The sequence below is a fragment of the Raphanus sativus genome, unplaced genomic scaffold, assembly GCF_000801105.2.
Source record: "Raphanus sativus cultivar WK10039 unplaced genomic scaffold, ASM80110v3 Scaffold1951, whole genome shotgun sequence".
Lineage (NCBI taxonomy): Eukaryota > Viridiplantae > Streptophyta > Magnoliopsida > Brassicales > Brassicaceae > Raphanus > Raphanus sativus.
The window spans coordinates 1-18,258 of NW_026617260.1; the positions used below are offsets into that span (position 1 = coordinate 1).

Here is an 18,258-nt window from a genome sequence, read left to right on the forward strand (position 1 = left end):
TTTAAATAGATATAGATTGACCGTGAATGTAGTAACCGTACAATGTACATTACGTACTATAATCAAAGGTCAAAACCTTCATAATCATAGTTCACATTCATCATTAGAAAACAAGATAACAAAAAAAAATGGAGCCAAGATAATGCTAGTTTTCTTTCATGAATACATATTTTTCAGAACAAAATTTATTTGCAAATGGGGGTTATAACATATTATCTGTGATATTGATAAAGGCGAAAATATTATATCTTGTGCTACAAAAAAAAGAAGGAAAATAGTTAAATCAAAAGAAAAAGAAACAAATATTATATTTGTTAAAAAACAAAAGAAAAAAGATGGTCCCAAAAGTGGAGTAGGTGGGGGCGGTCGGCTTTTGAATAGTTTAAACAAAAAAAAATCAATAATAAAACCACACGAGTGATCAACCGGTTCGACCCACCGAGTGAACTCGCTCGAGCTGTACAAGTTGTTTTTTTTTAATAACATTATCATTTTTTTATCTATTGGCTTTGGGTTTTGGTTTGGTTGGGTCACTCAAGTCAGGTGTAAAAGGAGAAGAGAGAGTGTTGTAACAGCACCAATCCCCCCCTTTGACCATAGCTTCAGATCTGAAAGTGTTTCTCTGTCTCTGTCGCGTATTCTTTCTCCGGCGTCGTTTCATGATCTGACTTTGGTCTCTTCTTCTTCTTCTTCTCTTTTTTTTTTTCCTTCATCACTGTTTCTCTCTCAACATGCCACGCCCTTTCTTCCACAAGCTGATTTTCTCATCCACTATCCAAGAAAAACGTCTGGTAATCTCCTCTTCTTCCTTTGTATCCCAAAAGTCTCTTCTTTTCTTCTGGGTTTCGGAGTTTTGATCTTTATGCGAATTTGAGAGTTTTCAAGATTGTAATATGCGTTTGTATCATCTGTGTTGTGACAGTTTCTTAGATTGCTTTAATTGAATTGTCTTGATTCTTGATAAAAATCAAGTCAAGTTTGTATTTTTTTTGTTTTTTCAGTTTTGTGAGCTGAATAATTGAGCTAGGAAGATAGAAAATTTTCAATTTGTATATAACTCAGATAATGGGAACTTGTAGATTATGGTTTGGAGAAATCTGCATGTGGTATAGGATTTTGATGATCTAATAGCAAATTGAGTGTAGTGTGTGAATGTGTTTTCTAGTAAGTTGACTTCTGATGATAATAAGATGTATACTTTTGTTAGATTCATGCAATTTCCGAGGAGAAAAAGTTGAGATCTGTTTTTGTGGTTTCTCTGTTTTGTTTACTCTCTTTTGACTGTGTTCTCAGTTTGACTCATGAAGTCTAAAGATTCTAGATTCCTTATTGATTGATAATAGAGTAGTGGAACTAAATAGTAATTGATTTGTAAGATCTATCTCATTGTCTATGTCATAAGCCTCTTCGCTTGTTCCCTTAAGATAAAAGTGATTTTTGTGTAGAAAAATTAAAGTACATAAATGGTTTATTATCTGCTTTATATTCACAATAGATGATACAGTGATTAGTTATCACACTTGTGCAGATTTCACCATGAAAGTTTTGTGGATTATTTTGAACAAAACCCAAATACTAGCATATAAGTAAATAGTCCTCCTTGGAATAAGGTTTTTCTAAGAATTTAGGTTTGAATATTCACATTAAAGTTAACAGATATATAATTTATGTTTTATGAAATTTGAATAATAATCTTTTTTTTTTCTCATTCCTGGTATGCTTTGTGCAGAGAGTTCCAGATAAGTTTGTGAGTAAATTCAAGGACGAGCTATCGGTTGCAGTTGCACTCACAGTACCTGATGGTCATGTTTGGCGTGTAGGGCTAAGGAAAGCTGACAACAACAAAATCTGGTTTCAAGATGGTTGGCAAGAGTTTGTTGACCGTTACTCAATCCGCATTGGTTACCTTTTGATATTCAGATACGAAGGCAACTCTGCCTTCAGCGTCTACATTTACAACTTATCACACTCCGAGATCAACTACCATTCCACCGGTCTCATGGATTCTGCACACAACCACTTCAAACGTGCACGCTTGTTTGAGGACCTTGAAGATGAAGATGTTGAGGTCGTTCATCCTTCTTCTTTGTTGTACCCGTCACAGCATCCTGAAACTACTGCGCACGCTAGTAAAGGGCATACTAGTTCAGCTATCCAGAGCTTCTTCGCTGGACCTGTTAAAGGTGACTTCCTCTCACCTTTCTTTCTTGTTTATCGTGATCGTACTTGTATTTCTTATGTTTCCTTTCTTTACCAGCTGAAGAGACAACACCAACCCCAAAAGTTCCAAAAAAGAGAGGGAGGAAGAAGAAGAACGCTGATCCTGGTAATCATTGTTCTCTCTTCTTAAACTTTTACTGCAGACTCTTGTTTCATACTTAGATAGCTTCTCACTACAAGCTACCTTTTTGATGTGATTTATCCAGAGGAAATAAACTCATCTGCTCCAAGGGATGATGACCCAGAGAACCGTTCAAAGTTCTACGAGAGTGCTTCTGCGAGAAAGAGAACCGTGACTGCAGAGGAAAGAGAGAGGGCTATTAATGCAGCCAAAACGTTCGAGCCAACGAACCCTTTCTTCAGAGTTGTCCTACGACCATCGTATCTATACAGAGGTTGCATCATGGTAAAGCAACAAAACATCTCATTATTACATCACAATGGTATCTGAAACAATTCTATTTTTGTTGTTGTTGCATGTTTCTTTCAACAGTATCTGCCGTCTGGTTTTGCTGAGAAGTATTTAAGCGGGATCTCAGGATTCATCAAGGTCCAGCTCGGGGAGAAACAATGGCCAGTGAGATGCCTCTACAAAGCAGGGAGAGCCAAGTTCAGCCAAGGATGGTACGAGTTCACTCTTGAGAACAACCTTGGAGAAGGTGATGTCTGCGTGTTCGAGCTGCTCAGAACCAGAGACTTCGTTCTGAAAGTGACTGCCTTTCGAGTCAACGAGTACGTCTGAAACAGATATTCACTCTCTGTAGTCACTATGGTGGGTGACTGATGGATCTGCAGTTCCGTGTAGGATGTCTTCATTTAAACTCTCTTGTTATCTCTGTGTCATTGCATGTGGATATGTGTTGTTTTACCATTATATATAACCTTGGAGTGGAACTCAAGTTAGGGTTTAAGAAACTTTTAGAGGTTTGTAAATACCTAATCTCCATCAAATTAGGTGTCGACACTTGTGCCCCAAGGAAAAATGATATGATGAAGATGGGTGTGTTGTGGTGTGTTGTTGATTCTTCCATTTTTTTCTTCACCTCTTCGTTTTGTTTTACCTTCTCTTTGGCTTCATTCGAGCATTATAGCATACAGAAACAGAGCATGGGATTTATGTTGCATGAATAAGGTGTTCCATGAAATGCTTAAGAAAACTTATGTCACATAGAGCGCAAAGCACAAAGGGAATCATAATGGGAGGAAGGCTCTGATTCTGTTTCTTAGATTTTCAAGCTGTTGTGTTGGAGTTAGATTTTCAAAACTATGGATGCATAGTAGATTTTCTCGTTAAAACAGGGCGGTTACAAGTAGCTATGCCTAATAAACCAGATGCTTTCTTGTTAAGTAGTTTCTGCAATGCCTGCAGCATCTATGGAGACACTGTGTGATGTCAGAACCACAAGACTGATTCTTGTGCACTTCAATTCTTAACGGTTCATTTGAGGCATTTTTAAGCAAGAGCGTAACATGGGCTGGCTTTTTGTTTCTCAAAGCCCAAACAAAGAAAGAGTTAAAAAGTTTAAAAAAAAAATTATTCCGACCTGCCGGAATCGAACCAGCGACCTAAAGATTATCTGCGTCTACTACAGTCTTCCGCTCTACCAACTGAGCTAAGGTCGGTTACGTTAGTTGCATTTACAATTATTTATATAATTTATATTTAACTCGATTACATATAGCATCAATGATCTTGTAATGCTTCTTTTGAAAATTTGAGGACAAAGTTTCAAATCATATCCAAAGTGGGCAATATAATTGGACTGTTCTGATAATTATATTTGAGAATTACATATGTGGTATCATATATAATGGTCGTATGAGAGACATTACATTATTTCCTAGTATTTTATTCTAAACAACCAAATCGTTGCACGATTCGAAGATATGTAATTATATAAGCAAGTATTATCAACGGTCTGTGCTGATTATTTAGTGCCAATTATGTTATCTGTCTATTATACTATGAAACTGTCTTAACTAATTCTTAGTTTAGCATTTTAAACGTACATGCTAGTCCTAGTTAAAGCTAGGAGCCTAGGTGCTGACTGCTAAATGCATTCGTGAGTTTAAATCATTTTGTTCGTGAGTTGTGATCGTGTTTTTCAATTTATTTATTCCATCCATGTACTTTATTTGATCAACGAGCATATATAGATTCCTCCGAAGGTCAAAATGAATTATTAATGTTGAAAAATATATAAAAGTTGAATTTGTGATTAACCTACTAATAAGACCTTTAATAGCTACCATGTGAAGATCTGAATAATAAATTAGTCAAAACTATGGGCTTAATCATTCTTAATAAACTAAAGTCAAATGGACAAGTACCTAGTGGAGCTTTGCCTAACTACGTTGGCGAAGCATGACTAACGTGACGGTGTTGTTTTGTAAACTGCAACCTTCATTTTTAATAGGAAAGCACTAGTTGCTTGTAAAATGCAACCTTAACTATGGGCTTAATCATTGCTAATAAATTAAAGTAATATAGACGAGAAGTAAAGTTTTAGAACATGCTCATATGAATAAATTTGCCTGTGAAAAATCATATAACTTTCACAAAGTTCATTTAAATTTTACATCTTAGTTGAATAAATTATTTAAGAACCAAAACTGAAATTTAGGTGCTTGTTATCCAAATTATAAATTATCCCCCCCCCCTCCCGAAGCACAACATTGACAAAAACATGCCTGGTATAAAGTAGAACAAGATTTTACTAAATTTTCATGCTATTGAAAAAAACTGTTAGGAATAGAAGGGTTAGTCAACGTGCATAGACATGGCTATGCTTGTAAGATTTGCATCAAACTTAAATGATCCGAAAATATTACATTTAGTTTCCAGTGACACACTCTTTTTCAACTAATTGAACTAACAAATCCACCTACCATAGTACCATACAATATTAAAATCTCAAATTTCAGTTGTGATATTTATCAGATCAATTTCAAAATAACTCAAAGAATATATGAGTCGTATAATGTCCATCTATGCGATAGTTATTTTTGGTTTTGGTTTGATGTGTCCTGAGGCTTTGTTGGTTTTTTTCAATTACAAAGAGTATTGGTTATGCTTTTAGGTTTGGCACTTGATTATGTATAAACTATAAGTAATGGTGATTCATTAGCTTTTTTTTTTTTGCTAAGAGGTGATTCATTAGCTTATAGTAAAAGTAGTCTCATGATTTTCTGGAAAAGGGATTAATGCAAGCAAAACTGCATTATTTTAATCAACTGGCTTATTGGCTTCTCTTGGGGCTGAGGGCCCTGATTAGATTTCTTCCTATATGATTTCAGTAACTTTTATTTTGCATTACTGTTTGATGTCTAAAATAAACTAACTTATGGTGATATCCACCTATTTTGGGAATTAGTTTGTATTTCGAAAGTGTGTTCAAACAAAAAAAAATGTGTTAAAAAAAGTTTGTATTTCGAAAAAACTTATTAAATGCAATGCATTGTTAGATGTGTTTTGTATGCACATAAGTATTCTTATTCTTAGCTTACGCTTGTTCTTTTCTTATCTTTTGTAGATAAATTTTTATTTTGTAACAATTGGCAAAATAAATTTGCATCCATGTGAATGAAAGGACTAAAATAGAACAAATGACTTGAATTCATGATACGGATTGTGAATTATAAAATTTTACAATTGGCAATAAATAAATTTTGATCCATGTGAGAGGAATGGATTCAAAAATAAAACATTTGACCCGAACTCATAGAAATGGATAGTTGAATTATAAAATCTGACAGCTATATTCTAAAATATTGTCAAACAAAGTAATCATAGAGATTAAATGTTTAGGTCATTTGGGATGAAGTAAAAGCTACCATATACCAAAAAAAATTAGACAAATCTAAACTCTTTAAATACATCTAGTCATTCATCATTAGGTGTTCCGATTTTAGTTATTCATTTGAACGGAGTTTCTCACTTATCGAATATATCTTTTTGTGAAAATATAACAATATATATGATCTACAGCACATAAAATCCGACTGTGAAATGTTGAGAATCTAGTTGTTAGGTTTGGCTGGTCTTCTCGTCTATTCCAACATGGTACCTTTGAAAGCTTAAAAGCTTCTTTAAGATTTGGTTGAATCCAATCAAATGTGGCCTGCAAAGAAGAGAATGCGAGGGGGAGAACACAAGGGCAGTGAAAAGCAGCATAAGCAGGAAGAAGATGGAAAGTGGCTTTAGCGCCTCTGAATAATTAGATTATTGGACTAACTTTAATATATGTGTTAGATCTGTATTATTTGAAAAACTGTAAATTTGTGAGAAATTGGTATGATTTACACCCTACAATAGTGAGACTTTAATACATAAATTCATGAAGACACCAATAAATTTTTACATTTCATTTGTCAATGGCTACAACATATTCAACAAAGAGAAGCTAACAAATCAACTTAACGTACGTTTTAGAAGTGAAAATCTAAAATTCCGTTTTTTATCCACTGGAAACATTAGTTTTTTTTTGTCAACGGAAACATTAGTTTTTAAATAATCAGTTTTGTACGAATCGTATAATACTAATACATAAACAAAATGATCTCAATACAATGAATAAAATAACATAAAGTTTGTTTTCCCCTTTTCTTTACGTAATTCAAATATGTGCAGTTACAACGAAGCTCAAATAAACTATAGGAAGTTAGGAACTTTCTAAACCTTTTAGATACTTCATGATGTGGCAGTTTGCTATTGGTAGTATGATCTGCTTAGTTGCCTTGACCATTAAGACAGCAGTTACATGTCCGGCGGATCACATAGTCCGCATCTCCACGCGCTAATACGGCGCGTAATCTCTCATCCTCCTCAACCCATCTCAGCCAATCACACCGAAGACGCCGTCTCCTTCACGCGCCAAACCTTCACCGATTTATCCAAACTTCCACTGTACACTATCCATCTCCCTTCGCCGTATTCCTCTCCCTCTTCCACCGCCGTCAAACACTTCACAGGTCCCACGTGGTCCATCAACACCGAGAGACACGTGTGCATCCCATCACCGTTCCTCCTCCACACGCAAATGTTCTTATCCCCTCCGCCGCTCAGCACCAAACTCCCGGCAACCGCGAGACAGAGCACCGCCATACGATGGCCGCGGAGTGCCCCGCCGTGAGATAGATACTTCTTCCCTTCCCAGAAATTAACGGTGCCGTCAGAAGATCCGCAGTAAACAACTGACGCCGTTAAATTAACCGCCAACGCCGTCAAAGCGCTCTCTTCCTTCATCAACACGTTAACCAGAAAATGCTTCGTCCCTCTCCCTCGAAGCTCGCGTCTCCACACTTTCAAAGTCCCGTCGGCGGATCCGGTGAAGAGCAAGTCGTCGAACCCGGCGGCGACGGTGTTGATCGCGTCGTCGTGAGCTTGAATCGATTCGAGGCATTTGGAGTCGGAGAGTCTCCAGACTTTGAGAGTCTTGTCCCACGAACCGGAGTAGAGTAAACCGAGCTCTTCGTTCAAGCTCAGAGACGAAACGGCGTCGTAGTGTCGGATCTTGAGAACGTTTTTCCGGCGACGAACCTCCACGTAGTTCTTCGGGTTCACCGACTTCGTTAAAAACTCTTTAAGAGTCGGTAAGCTTCCGATTCGTGAGTAACCACCGGTTCGTGTCTTGGACCCTCTCCAAACCCGGATTTTACCGTCTTGGTGACCGGTGAAGATCCGGTTATCTCCGGTTATCACAATCGCTTTAACCAAACCGCTTGTTGATTTAAACCCGGCGAAATCCTTGAGATCTTTCCAGACCCGAATGTTCTTGGAATCGGATCCAGTGAATAGAAGATCTCCGGAAGCTGCCAACGAGTAGACGTGACCTTCTTGTCTCACGATCGTACCGATCAAACCGTTGTCCGAATCATCATCGATGTTTCGGGTCTGGTAGATCCAGGGAGACTTGTAGTAAGGTGAGTAAGTCTGGTTCCACGGAGAGGGAGACATAGTAGGCGTTGTTGGCGTGTCGGTGTAGTACGGAGAGTAAGTCTGGTTCCATGGAGACAAAACCTGATTAGGAGACGAGTCACCGGTCGTGGTCGAAGCATTGCTTTGACGTTGTTGGTTGTTTTTGTTCCTGTTACTACTGGGATTGATGACATCAGCAGCACCATGGCTCTGTTCTTCTTCGTCGGCAGAGAGATCGGTGTTTAAGAAAGCGGCGAAAGTGAGTTTACGGTGATGACTACCACTGGTTTTTGAATCTATAACCATATTGAATAGTTGTTATGGGGTTTATTTTTCTTTCTCGAGGATTATTGAGTTTTAATTTGGTTGTTGTGTAGTAAATTTTCCACGGAAAAAAGGGAGTGTGGAATTTTTTTTTTTTCTCTAGGAAAGACTTGTTGGTTTTGTGAGATTTTGAATAAAGGAGTGTGAAGAGGAAATTGGATTGGCATATATAGAGAAACCCAAGGAGACAAACAAAGTTGGTAAGCGGACGACGTGGGTTACTGACACGTGACTTTCAGACTGGAAACGTGACCGGCACATTACCGGGAGCGTCAGTTTTCACATGAGATCGTATTAAGAAAATGAAAATGTAAGACTAGCTAATCAATATCAGGAAAGGTTTTGTCTTTTATCAGTGGACGGTCTCAAAGCAATGTGCACGGTGCACACAATAATGAGACTGATTATGAACTATAAAAAATTGTTGATCGTCAATTGTTTACTGTATAAATTATAAATGAACCATACTCTTAACTTTAGAAATGAATATACAACCAAATTTTTTAAAATACATTAACTTTGAAAATTATTTTTTAAATTATGTTTGTACAATGGGAGGATTTCAAACTCTAATATGAATTCTTCAAACTTTTAGACAACCACTCGTTATTATGAAACTAAAACGTGTATTAAAGGAAAACGTATGAAGCTCATAAACAACAGCAAACACCAAAATATGTAGGAAGACGAAATATGCATATTACATATAACATGTTTGGTTGAGCAATGTGAAAATGATTGTACATGAGATGCGTCCGTACAAAGAGTCGGGTTTTTCTACGAAGTTGGTTGGATAATTTCATAGAAATAGATCTAATATAAAGGGGTGGTTGTGTTGGCGGCTAATTATCTTCACACGTTGCAATGTTGCATAGCATCACGTAACGGTAACACTATTCTCCAACCGATATTGATTTTTATTACTTCGTTTATATGTTTTGATTTAGTTTTACATTTGAGAAAATGTCATCTTCAGATGTTTGACTTTTCTTACTCCCCATGAAGGCATGAAATGACGATAGAACTTTTCGTCTTTTTTTTGTTACGAACTATCTGTCTACTTGTACGATTTTTTCTTTGTTAAACAAGTTGCAAATGGCAAAAATAAATAAATAACCAAAAAGCAAGCTGCAGAACTAGTTGCAACTTGCAAAACAGTCTTTTATATCCTTAAAATTACTGAAGGCCAACCGAAATCAATGACTATATTGTCTCTTCATTTATTCATGGCCTATTCGTGTTGATTGACTTTCATTACGTTAAAGTACATTTTTGGATGGGAGTATGAGAATCATCTATAACATATAAGTTCGTATATTAGTTAAATTTATAAAGTTGAGAGTTGAAACTAAAGTTATAGAGATCAAATCTCAAACAGATGTGCCTTATTTGTTTGCGAACATCTATAACGTTAAACTATGAAATCTTGATTGAGTATATATATTTTAAAACTATAGATAAATAATTTAAATTTCTGTATTTAGAATCTACATTGAATCTCGATAATCCATGCTAAGCAATGGCTAAAATAAATGGAAAAAGTGACATTCCAGATGAACCGATACTTTAGTGTCAACCCCTAATTAAATTGAAAAAGATTTTTGACAGCTAGCACAGTTTTGACATTTTGGGGTATCATAATATCATGAAAACTAATATCAATCGCTTACATTTATCCATTTGTTAATATTAGAAAAATGGTAGTAGTTGTCATTGGTCAATTGGTCATGGACTCGAAATACAGAGAACAGTGACGTCTCTGAATCTAAAGACAAAGAGGTTTGTCAGAGGAGGATTTTATCGTATCCCAAAGCCTTTCACATTCACGTACGTGACGTATTCTTAAACCTGAAAGGATATATCCATCTTCAGGACGTATTATTACGACATCAATACGCCACGAAATTTTCTAGCTACATGAATAAATCGAATATTCAAGGTTCAACGCTATGACCAAAATTATAAGTACGACAATTGAATAGCATATTACGTACCATAGTTAGGTAGTTTTTCAATCATAAGTTCAAAACATTTATGTTTGGTCCATAATACATACTATTACCATGTTAAGTATACTATTTTTAATCATGAAATTTGGTGTCTGGTCCTAACATCACTTACATCGAAACATTATAAAAGCTGATATGTAGCAATTCCAAATGTTGCCAGTCCATTCATTTATGAGACTTAAATCATTTTAAAAAGATGTGACCCTTACAATTAAATTAGGAAAGAAAAATAAGCATACAGATGAACTGGAATCGGAGATGTGAGAAATATTTTTTTGGTTTGTACTTGACCATCTAAATAACACACAATTCTTTTTTAGAAAATATAGTCCAATTTTTTTCTTAACATGTGGTCTAACTCTAATATGTTACATGATTTAAAGAAGTGATAAACATTTATAACCACAATGTATCTTTTTGGTAAAATTTTATACTATTTTTTTTTCTTTCTGACAAAAGATACAATGACCACTAGTAGCGGAAAGTAAAGAAGACAACAACCACAATAATTAGGTAACGTTCTACGTATATTTGACATGCTCTTTTTTTGGAAAAACGTAGATTTGACATGCATATTGTACATTTTTGTAGATATTTGAGCCTTTTCACTTAATGGAATACCCTTGGCCCATAATGTATTATTTTCAGTTTTGATAAATTTATCAGCCCAACCCGTCACTGGCGTGCTCTTCACGCTAGCCCAAAGAAGAAGTGTGCAAACTTACTGAAACTGAAACTGAAACAGACAAATTCTGAGAAGTGAGAAGCTGCCTTTGAGAAAGTTGCAATCCGATTCTATAACGCTTAAATAGCAAACAAGACAGCATAACACGGATGTGTCAAGGTAACTAAAACGCTTCTTTTTTCTTTTTTCTTTTTTCAGTGAATATTCAGAGGCCTTCGACCGTTCGACGTAAAACTAGATATGGACTTGTGCAACAACATCAAAGATCAGTGAATCACGGAATTGATAGATAACTTATCTTAACTTGTACTTTTTCATTACAAAGAGCAAAGTGGTTACAAGTTAAGATGTTGGTCTTTGAGGAGAACAGTAAAGAAGAGCTGTGTTTCCCTTCAGAAGAAGAGCTAAAAGACATAGACTACTACCCAAGCTTGACATTTGCAGCTATTTTCTCAGATTTTAAGGTAAATCAATGCCTTATGATGGATATTTTGTCCACACTCCGACGGAACACCTACATGGTCTGCGTGGTTTACGGTGATGATTTAGGCACGAGGCCAGAAGTTGACATGCCTGCTATGTTTACTGTTCTGAAGGAGACAAAATAATTCTGATATATGCGTTATTTCTAGCAGAGGCTGCATCTAAGCTTACGGGTTTAAGTCCTGACAAGTTCCAACGGTAAACAATGATTTATCTTCTTTCCAAGTGTAATAACATCCCCAATGAAACTCACTGTGAATTTTCTTCTAATTTCTGTAGGGGAGAAGGTGGGAAATGGCGGATACCATATTCTTGGAAGAGTATATATGGAGCTCCTCCAGATATGTCCATGTTCTAAACTGTTCTTCCAGCTCACAATTCATAAAGTCAGACATAGATTGTAGTAGTGCAAATAGGATACAATGAGAAGTTTATGAATTTTTTTTTTTTGAACATTTGAGAAAGTCTTAATCCGATGGAGACTTTTTATGGGCTTTTTTTTCATCATCAAATCTGGTAATTTATGACAGGCTTAACAGGTAGAATGTGAATATTATAGGAATTATATGTTTTACTGTTCAGCTCACAAAGTCGGACAGAGTTTGTAATAGTACAAGTATGGTTTAGTCTGATAGAGACCTCATTTCTGGAACTCAATCGAGAATCATGAATTAAAGGGTCTAATCATATTCTAAAAATAAACTTAGTGATGAGGACAACTATAGAGAATAAGAAAGTACTGATCAGTTTATAGATTTACAATTTCGTACATAAATGCTCAATGTTTAAAAGTTGGAGTCCCTAGCCATAGCCATAGGGGATGGTAACAAGTTTCTAAACCCATGCGGAGAAACATCTTCGGGACTACAAAGAAAGTATTTGGAAAATCAATTCTAGAGGCATATAGCTAGTGTTTTATTCTATCGATAAGCCAAGCCAAGTAGTTTGACCGTTTTCAAATTGCACCTTTATTGCCATCATATATTAGTCCTTTAACTGCACCTTCATGCAAGTAAATTTTTTTTTTGGGGGTCACAAGCAACATACTAGAGACACTCTGCTATTGCTCATCCAGTGTTCTCCTGTATGGACCAAACCACTTCTAACCTTGTTGAGGCGCCTGATGCTGACATCATCACCACCGATGATACTCTGAAAGAGATTAATGAAGCCGCTTCCCTTGATAGATTGGCCGAAATGGAGTTCTTGGTGTTGCCTGCTGGTGTACCCATCCCTGAAGTTCCCCTTGAAGAAGTTGGTACCAAGACAGCTATGCACTACTTCTCTTCTGTTTACGTCCTTGCTGTTTACATCCTTAACAAGGCTATATGTGCTGATACCACAAACAACAACAACGTGAGGTTTGGGTTAGCCAGCCTGGAGGCTGTGATTCTAGGGTGGTTCTCAAACCAGAGAAGAGTCAAGATGGAACCAGTTCCTAACGATTTCATGACCCTTGTTTCTGCTGATGCGGACCTGATAAAGGAGCTTCTAGAACCAGCAAGAGATGCAGCTTGGCTAGTACCTATGGCAGTTGAATACATCTTCCGTTCAAAGGGACATCACTACACGCCTGCCTTGAAATCTGATTACGTTAAGGGGTGTGATAGTATCTTCAAAGCTTCCATGACGCCAGATGTTGGGACTTTACAACCAAGCGACTTGCTATATCATTATGCGTTTCACTGGATAACCCCTGCAAGGATCTGGTAATGAAGGCACAGGAGGACAGTGGACTCTTACCGGATACTATAAAGTTGAGGATGACTTGTGCACCTGCTGGGGCTGCCTTGGTGACTACAACTGCAGCTGTTTTGAAGCCTTTTAGCGCTAGTGGGTTCCTTGATGACCTGATAGCCCTAAATATTACCAAAGTTGACAAGATCTTTGAGCTTGATGCAAAGATTAGGAGAAATCCTACCCTTTATCATATGAATCCTACTGCCTATGATGAGAAATTCTTGGCTGGTGATCCTAAGAAGGAATTTGAAGATGGTAAGGAGGAGGCTAAGAAGCTGGCACCACTGCTCCAAGCATTCTGTGACACAATGCTCAGAAATGCTCCACTTGGACGTCAGAAGGTCTTGAGAAAGCATGCTAATAGTAATCCAGCTTTGAGGCAAAGTGCAAAGAGGTTCTTCCAGGAGGTTTGGAGAGAAGTCCCCACATCGCTAGATGAGGTGTTTGGTCAGCTGAGGAAGAGTAAGGCAGCCATTGAGGACCCTTCAGGTGGTGATGGTAATCCAGCTTTGAGGCAAGGTGCAAAGAGATTGTTTCAGGAGGTTGGCAGAGGAGTCCCCACATCGCTAGCTGAAGTGTTTGGTCGGAACAAGAAGAGTAAAGCAGTCATTGAAGACCCGTCAGGTCCTAATGCAAGTGGCTAAGGAGACAGTGCCAGGATCAGTAGTGTTGCAACACAAGGCCCAGTTTGTTTCTTTTGTTTTCATGGTTTTTAAATGATTTTCGGTTTCCCTAATACGTAGAGGAGGAAGGCATTATGCGCCGTCTCTTGCCTGAGGATCCTTCTATTCCCAGACTCCCAGTTTTAAGTTTGCTCTTTTAATTTGTCATTTTTTTTTTGTCTTTGAACTTCCTGTGTTTCATAAAAAAAGGGAACCTATATTAGTCAACCTGAAATTCACATACAGTAGAAATGAGCATCTGTTGAATGTATCATCCACCAAATAATCATGTCAGAACCATAGGAACAATAATCTTAGATAATACAAAACAATGAGTCTAAACCGTCTAGAAGAGAAAGGAAACATACCGTGAAAGACAAGTTTCTACTTGGTTGGCTTGTCAGGCAGCAGTATATATGAACTTGAAAACTATGAAAACTCTGCTCTTACTGAATTTGCAAACAGTCCAATGATCAAATTATAGCAATATTCTGTTGGTGTGAGAACTTGGATCAGCTTTTCATGTATAACCGTAATCAACAATCAAATTATAGCAAACCTGGACATCACCATCATGCATAATCAACAATTATCAATCATTAGAAGTTATTGAAGATCCAACAGCTTGATCCCCATCTTCTTCTCTTATGTCCAGATTTTTGAGGTTCAATGATTAAAAAAAAAAGATATCCACTTTTCTCTTGACTTGTAACCATAACACAATCTTCATGAAAAACCATAACTGGAAAAATTGGCACAATACAAGTTTTTCAATTCAACTCTCAAATAAATAAATAAAAGTCTCAGTTCAGGATCTGGTGTTTTCTTCTCAAAGAAGCAACATGAACCTGAAATCATGTGCGACCCAATCAATGGTGAATCTTCCATGCTTCTTGTTCACACACTGCTGAATTTTATTTCTTGCATCACAAGGCATATGGTTCACTATCATGTCGTGAATGCCGACGTGGCAAAGTTCAGTGTCCTTGGCATATAACTCAACCAGCTTGGGCAAAAGAATCTTATTGTCTTTGGATATTCCTACATTTGATCTTACATACTCTTCTTTACCGCATTCTAGCTCCATCATCACGTTCTTCGGCGTATATATACGGACCTATAAGAATCATACGTGTGTTGTTTAAATTTAGAACATATATAATCCTTCACGTGGAAGCGTGTAACACAAGGAACATGACTTGAGTTGCTTACTGATGGATCTGAGAAGTTCCCAGAGCAAAGCGCGAAATGAAGAAGAGGCTCAGGATGAGTTATAGCATAATCTTTACCCAAGTCTCCAGCTTTACCCTTTGGTTTAGAAGCAAACAAGAACCTAAATACCTGCTAATAAGCAAATCCTTTTTAAGCTCTGAAATGAACTTATAATCGTCGAAAACTCTGATGAACCAACTTGAAAGAAGACTAAACTTGCCTGTCCTGGACGAGAGACACGGCAACGAAGAATTGAAGTCTGTATTGTGTCTAAGTTCAAGCTTCGTCCTCCAACGTTATACGCTGCCTATATTACACAGAAGAATAATAAGCCGTTGATGTTGTTACTTAGCCATGACTTGAGACTCAAGTAAGATAATCCTACTACCTTCAGCAATCCAGATACTCTTTTCATACTGTTTTTAGGGTTCCCATAGACAAGAATCGACTGCAAAAGAACAAACGTAAACCCAAGAAAACAAGTTAGTGTCTTACAGAGATTTATCAAGTTAAATATTAAGTTTCAGAAAGCATTACATGCATAACCAAAGAGTTGTGTATGTTGATCCAGAAAGCTAGCTTCTCTTCATGATTCAACTTTCTTGGGTTCACTCCTTCTAACTTATTAACAAGCGACCTAAACATTTTACATTGAGAAAAATAATGATAGAATTAAATAAATAAGATAGTCTTAACTAATATAAACCAAGAGAAGTGGTTGTTAATAGAAACCTGAAATGCTTTAAAGCAGGTTCAACTTCATTTAACTTCTCAGAATCTCTACATATAGATTTCACCATTAGTAATTTGTCGTACGGTCGGCTAGTGACCTTCAGCTTCTCTTTTCCGCGAAATGGACTACTAGATTCTATATCATCACCCAATGATTCTTGATCCCCAAGTTTACGAAATACTTCTGAGATACACTTGATCATCTCTTCAGACAAACTGTTTGGTGATTTGGTAACGTTTTCAGAAACATATGTCCCAACCATCACATCTATATCAGCTTGCTATAACCAAAAAAGCATATTAGTATTGATAAAGAAAGAAAAAACTCAACAGAAAAAGTTGCTTCTACCTCAAGCATTGAGAAAGGGAGAGAGTGATGGTATGATGAGTCCATTGCTTGGGGAGACATCCTAAAGGAATAGCCTGAACAATGAGACAAGGATGAGTGGCTTCGGAATATTCCAGAGTCCTCTAGAACTTTCTGCGGGCTGCAGATTGCGGTTTTTTGTGAATCAGTGAGATTAGTAGACACAAGAAGATCCTCTGATATCTCTTTCTCCTCTGGTTCTAAGTTACTTGTAATTCTGTTGTTGAAGAACCTTCGGTATAACAAAAGAAGATATCTTTCTAAGTACATCACTTGCAACTCCAAGCCTGCAATTTCACTCACCAGTTTCTTTGCTTCCTAAATCATGAAACATTAAAAAAAAAATTATTTTCAGTTTCTTACTTGTATTACAATGTAGTCAAGGCTTAGTTGTTTTTTATAACCTTGGGGATAGAAGGATCTTCGTTTTTACAATCTTCCAAGAACGATTTGCGTCTAAGAACTGTCTCCAACTCACGCCGTACTAAAACTTCATCTTCTTGAAGCAGCAAATCAAGCTGCAAATAAAGAGGTTTGAAGATTTAAGACTTGTTTGATTGCCTGTTCTTTAGACAATCTTTAGAGAAAACATTCTTCAAACCTCATCACATGACACTCTCTGAGGCTGTAGTTTTCTGCATTTTACAAGAGATTGGAGCTGTTCTATCTCTCTCTGCAACGTTTGATCCTAAAGAATAAAAACTCATGTTAATTTGATGAGCGAAGAAGAAATAATGTTCTAACAAACAAAGTTGACCGTTCAGACCATGTGAAATCTATCTATGTTGTGAATGCCTTCACTTGATTTGTTGTTTTTGAGAGATTTTTTGAGGACTGGATCACTGGAAAAATGGTGGACAACACAGAAACTTGTTAGGACAGGAGTGCTGAATCAAATATAAAGGAATGGAGAAGAAGAGACACAACCTTCTTGAACGTTTGTGAATCGAATTTGGTGTTGTCATGAGTGATCTGAAACTCTGAAGGGTTTGCTTCGGTGAACAACTTGTATAAGACACTCTTTGTTATATGAAAAATCAGAAGTAAAAACGACTAAGCAGCTGATATTAACTGAAACGCATTAATGAGATATATAAAATAATTAGATAGTGACAAAATAGTTACAGAAGAACAAAGGAAAGGTCAAAAACAGATGAAACAATGAATAAACATTATACCACAAATTGAGTGAGACTACTCACTAAAATTAAGAATAATTATCTTAGTATAAAATGTATTTTCGTATAGAATATATTTTTGTTATAGAAAATGTTAAAAGTACTAAACTGTTTGATACTGGTATTATTTTTTCATCTCTTCTTCACCTAACTTCTTTAGGTTGCAGTAAATGCATATACACATAATCATGCGCATAGTTTTATTAGGATTAGGCACGAAAGGAAAGTCACAAAAACAAGAAAACAATAAGAACATACTATTGGCGTCAAGTGGGTTCAGCATTTTCACAATATGGTTTCCCTTGGATAAAATTACATTTTATTCTCTTGTAGTCCACATATTTATGTTTTTTTCTTCACATATCTAATCTATTAAAATAGAGTCCTATTTTTATCTACTTATAAATGTTGTCATTTATATTTTGGACCTATTCATATTTTACTAGAAATAGATATTAATATGATCTTTTTGAAATCCCCTTGATTTACTTTCAGTATTTCAATTTTTTACTCCTATTTTTTTGACTACCAACATTAATTAGTTTCATTCTAATTACTATACATTCCTAAAACTCTCACCATTTATATTTTGTTTGAAACTATCTACATTTTATTGTATTTAATTGTTTCTTATTTATTTTTGCATTTAGTTTTTTCAAAACCTAAAATAGCTGATGTATTTAGTTGTGGTACGTTAGAAATATACAAGAACATTTCTTCCATTTTAAC

The 18,258-nt window shown here is 36.4% G+C and overlaps 3 protein-coding genes, 1 non-coding gene and 1 pseudogene across 4 annotated transcripts; 2 read left to right on the top strand and 3 right to left on the bottom strand.

Moving 5' to 3' along the window:
• The first annotated feature begins 443 nt into the window (after positions 1-443).
• On the top strand, positions 444-3,250 carry LOC130505022 (B3 domain-containing transcription factor VRN1). The gene is made up of 5 exons (XM_056999632.1): positions 444-791; positions 1,730-2,183; positions 2,258-2,326; positions 2,427-2,626; positions 2,714-3,250. The coding sequence occupies exons 1-5, from the start codon at positions 732-734 to the stop codon at positions 2,960-2,962; spliced, it is 1,032 nt and encodes a 343-aa protein (XP_056855612.1). The 5' UTR covers positions 444-731; the 3' UTR covers positions 2,963-3,250.
• A 508-nt stretch (positions 3,251-3,758) lies between these two features.
• On the bottom strand, positions 3,759-3,843 carry TRNAY-GUA (transfer RNA tyrosine (anticodon GUA)). The gene is given in 2 exon segments: positions 3,759-3,794; positions 3,807-3,843. It is a non-coding gene; the product is annotated as a tRNA-Tyr (tRNA).
• A 2,880-nt stretch (positions 3,844-6,723) lies between these two features.
• On the bottom strand, positions 6,724-8,750 carry LOC130505024 (protein JINGUBANG-like). Its single transcript, XM_056999633.1, has one exon. It carries the CDS (start codon positions 8,441-8,443, stop codon positions 7,064-7,066), a length of 1,380 nt encoding a protein of 459 aa, XP_056855613.1. The 5' UTR covers positions 8,444-8,750; the 3' UTR covers positions 6,724-7,063.
• A 2,752-nt stretch (positions 8,751-11,502) lies between these two features.
• Positions 11,503-11,996, top strand: LOC130505023 (uncharacterized; annotated as a pseudogene).
• A 2,717-nt stretch (positions 11,997-14,713) lies between these two features.
• On the bottom strand, positions 14,714-17,461 carry LOC108806711 (uncharacterized). Its single transcript, XM_056999634.1, has 11 exons — positions 17,279-17,461; positions 17,118-17,193; positions 16,953-17,039; positions 16,756-16,869; positions 16,334-16,669; positions 15,985-16,265; positions 15,790-15,889; positions 15,641-15,700; positions 15,473-15,559; positions 15,253-15,381; positions 14,714-15,157 (listed from the first exon to the last, which is right to left on the bottom strand). Exons 1-11 carry the CDS (start codon positions 17,314-17,316, stop codon positions 14,870-14,872), a joined length of 1,596 nt encoding a protein of 531 aa, XP_056855614.1. The 5' UTR covers positions 17,317-17,461; the 3' UTR covers positions 14,714-14,869.
• Positions 17,462-18,258: the final 797 nt, after the last annotated feature.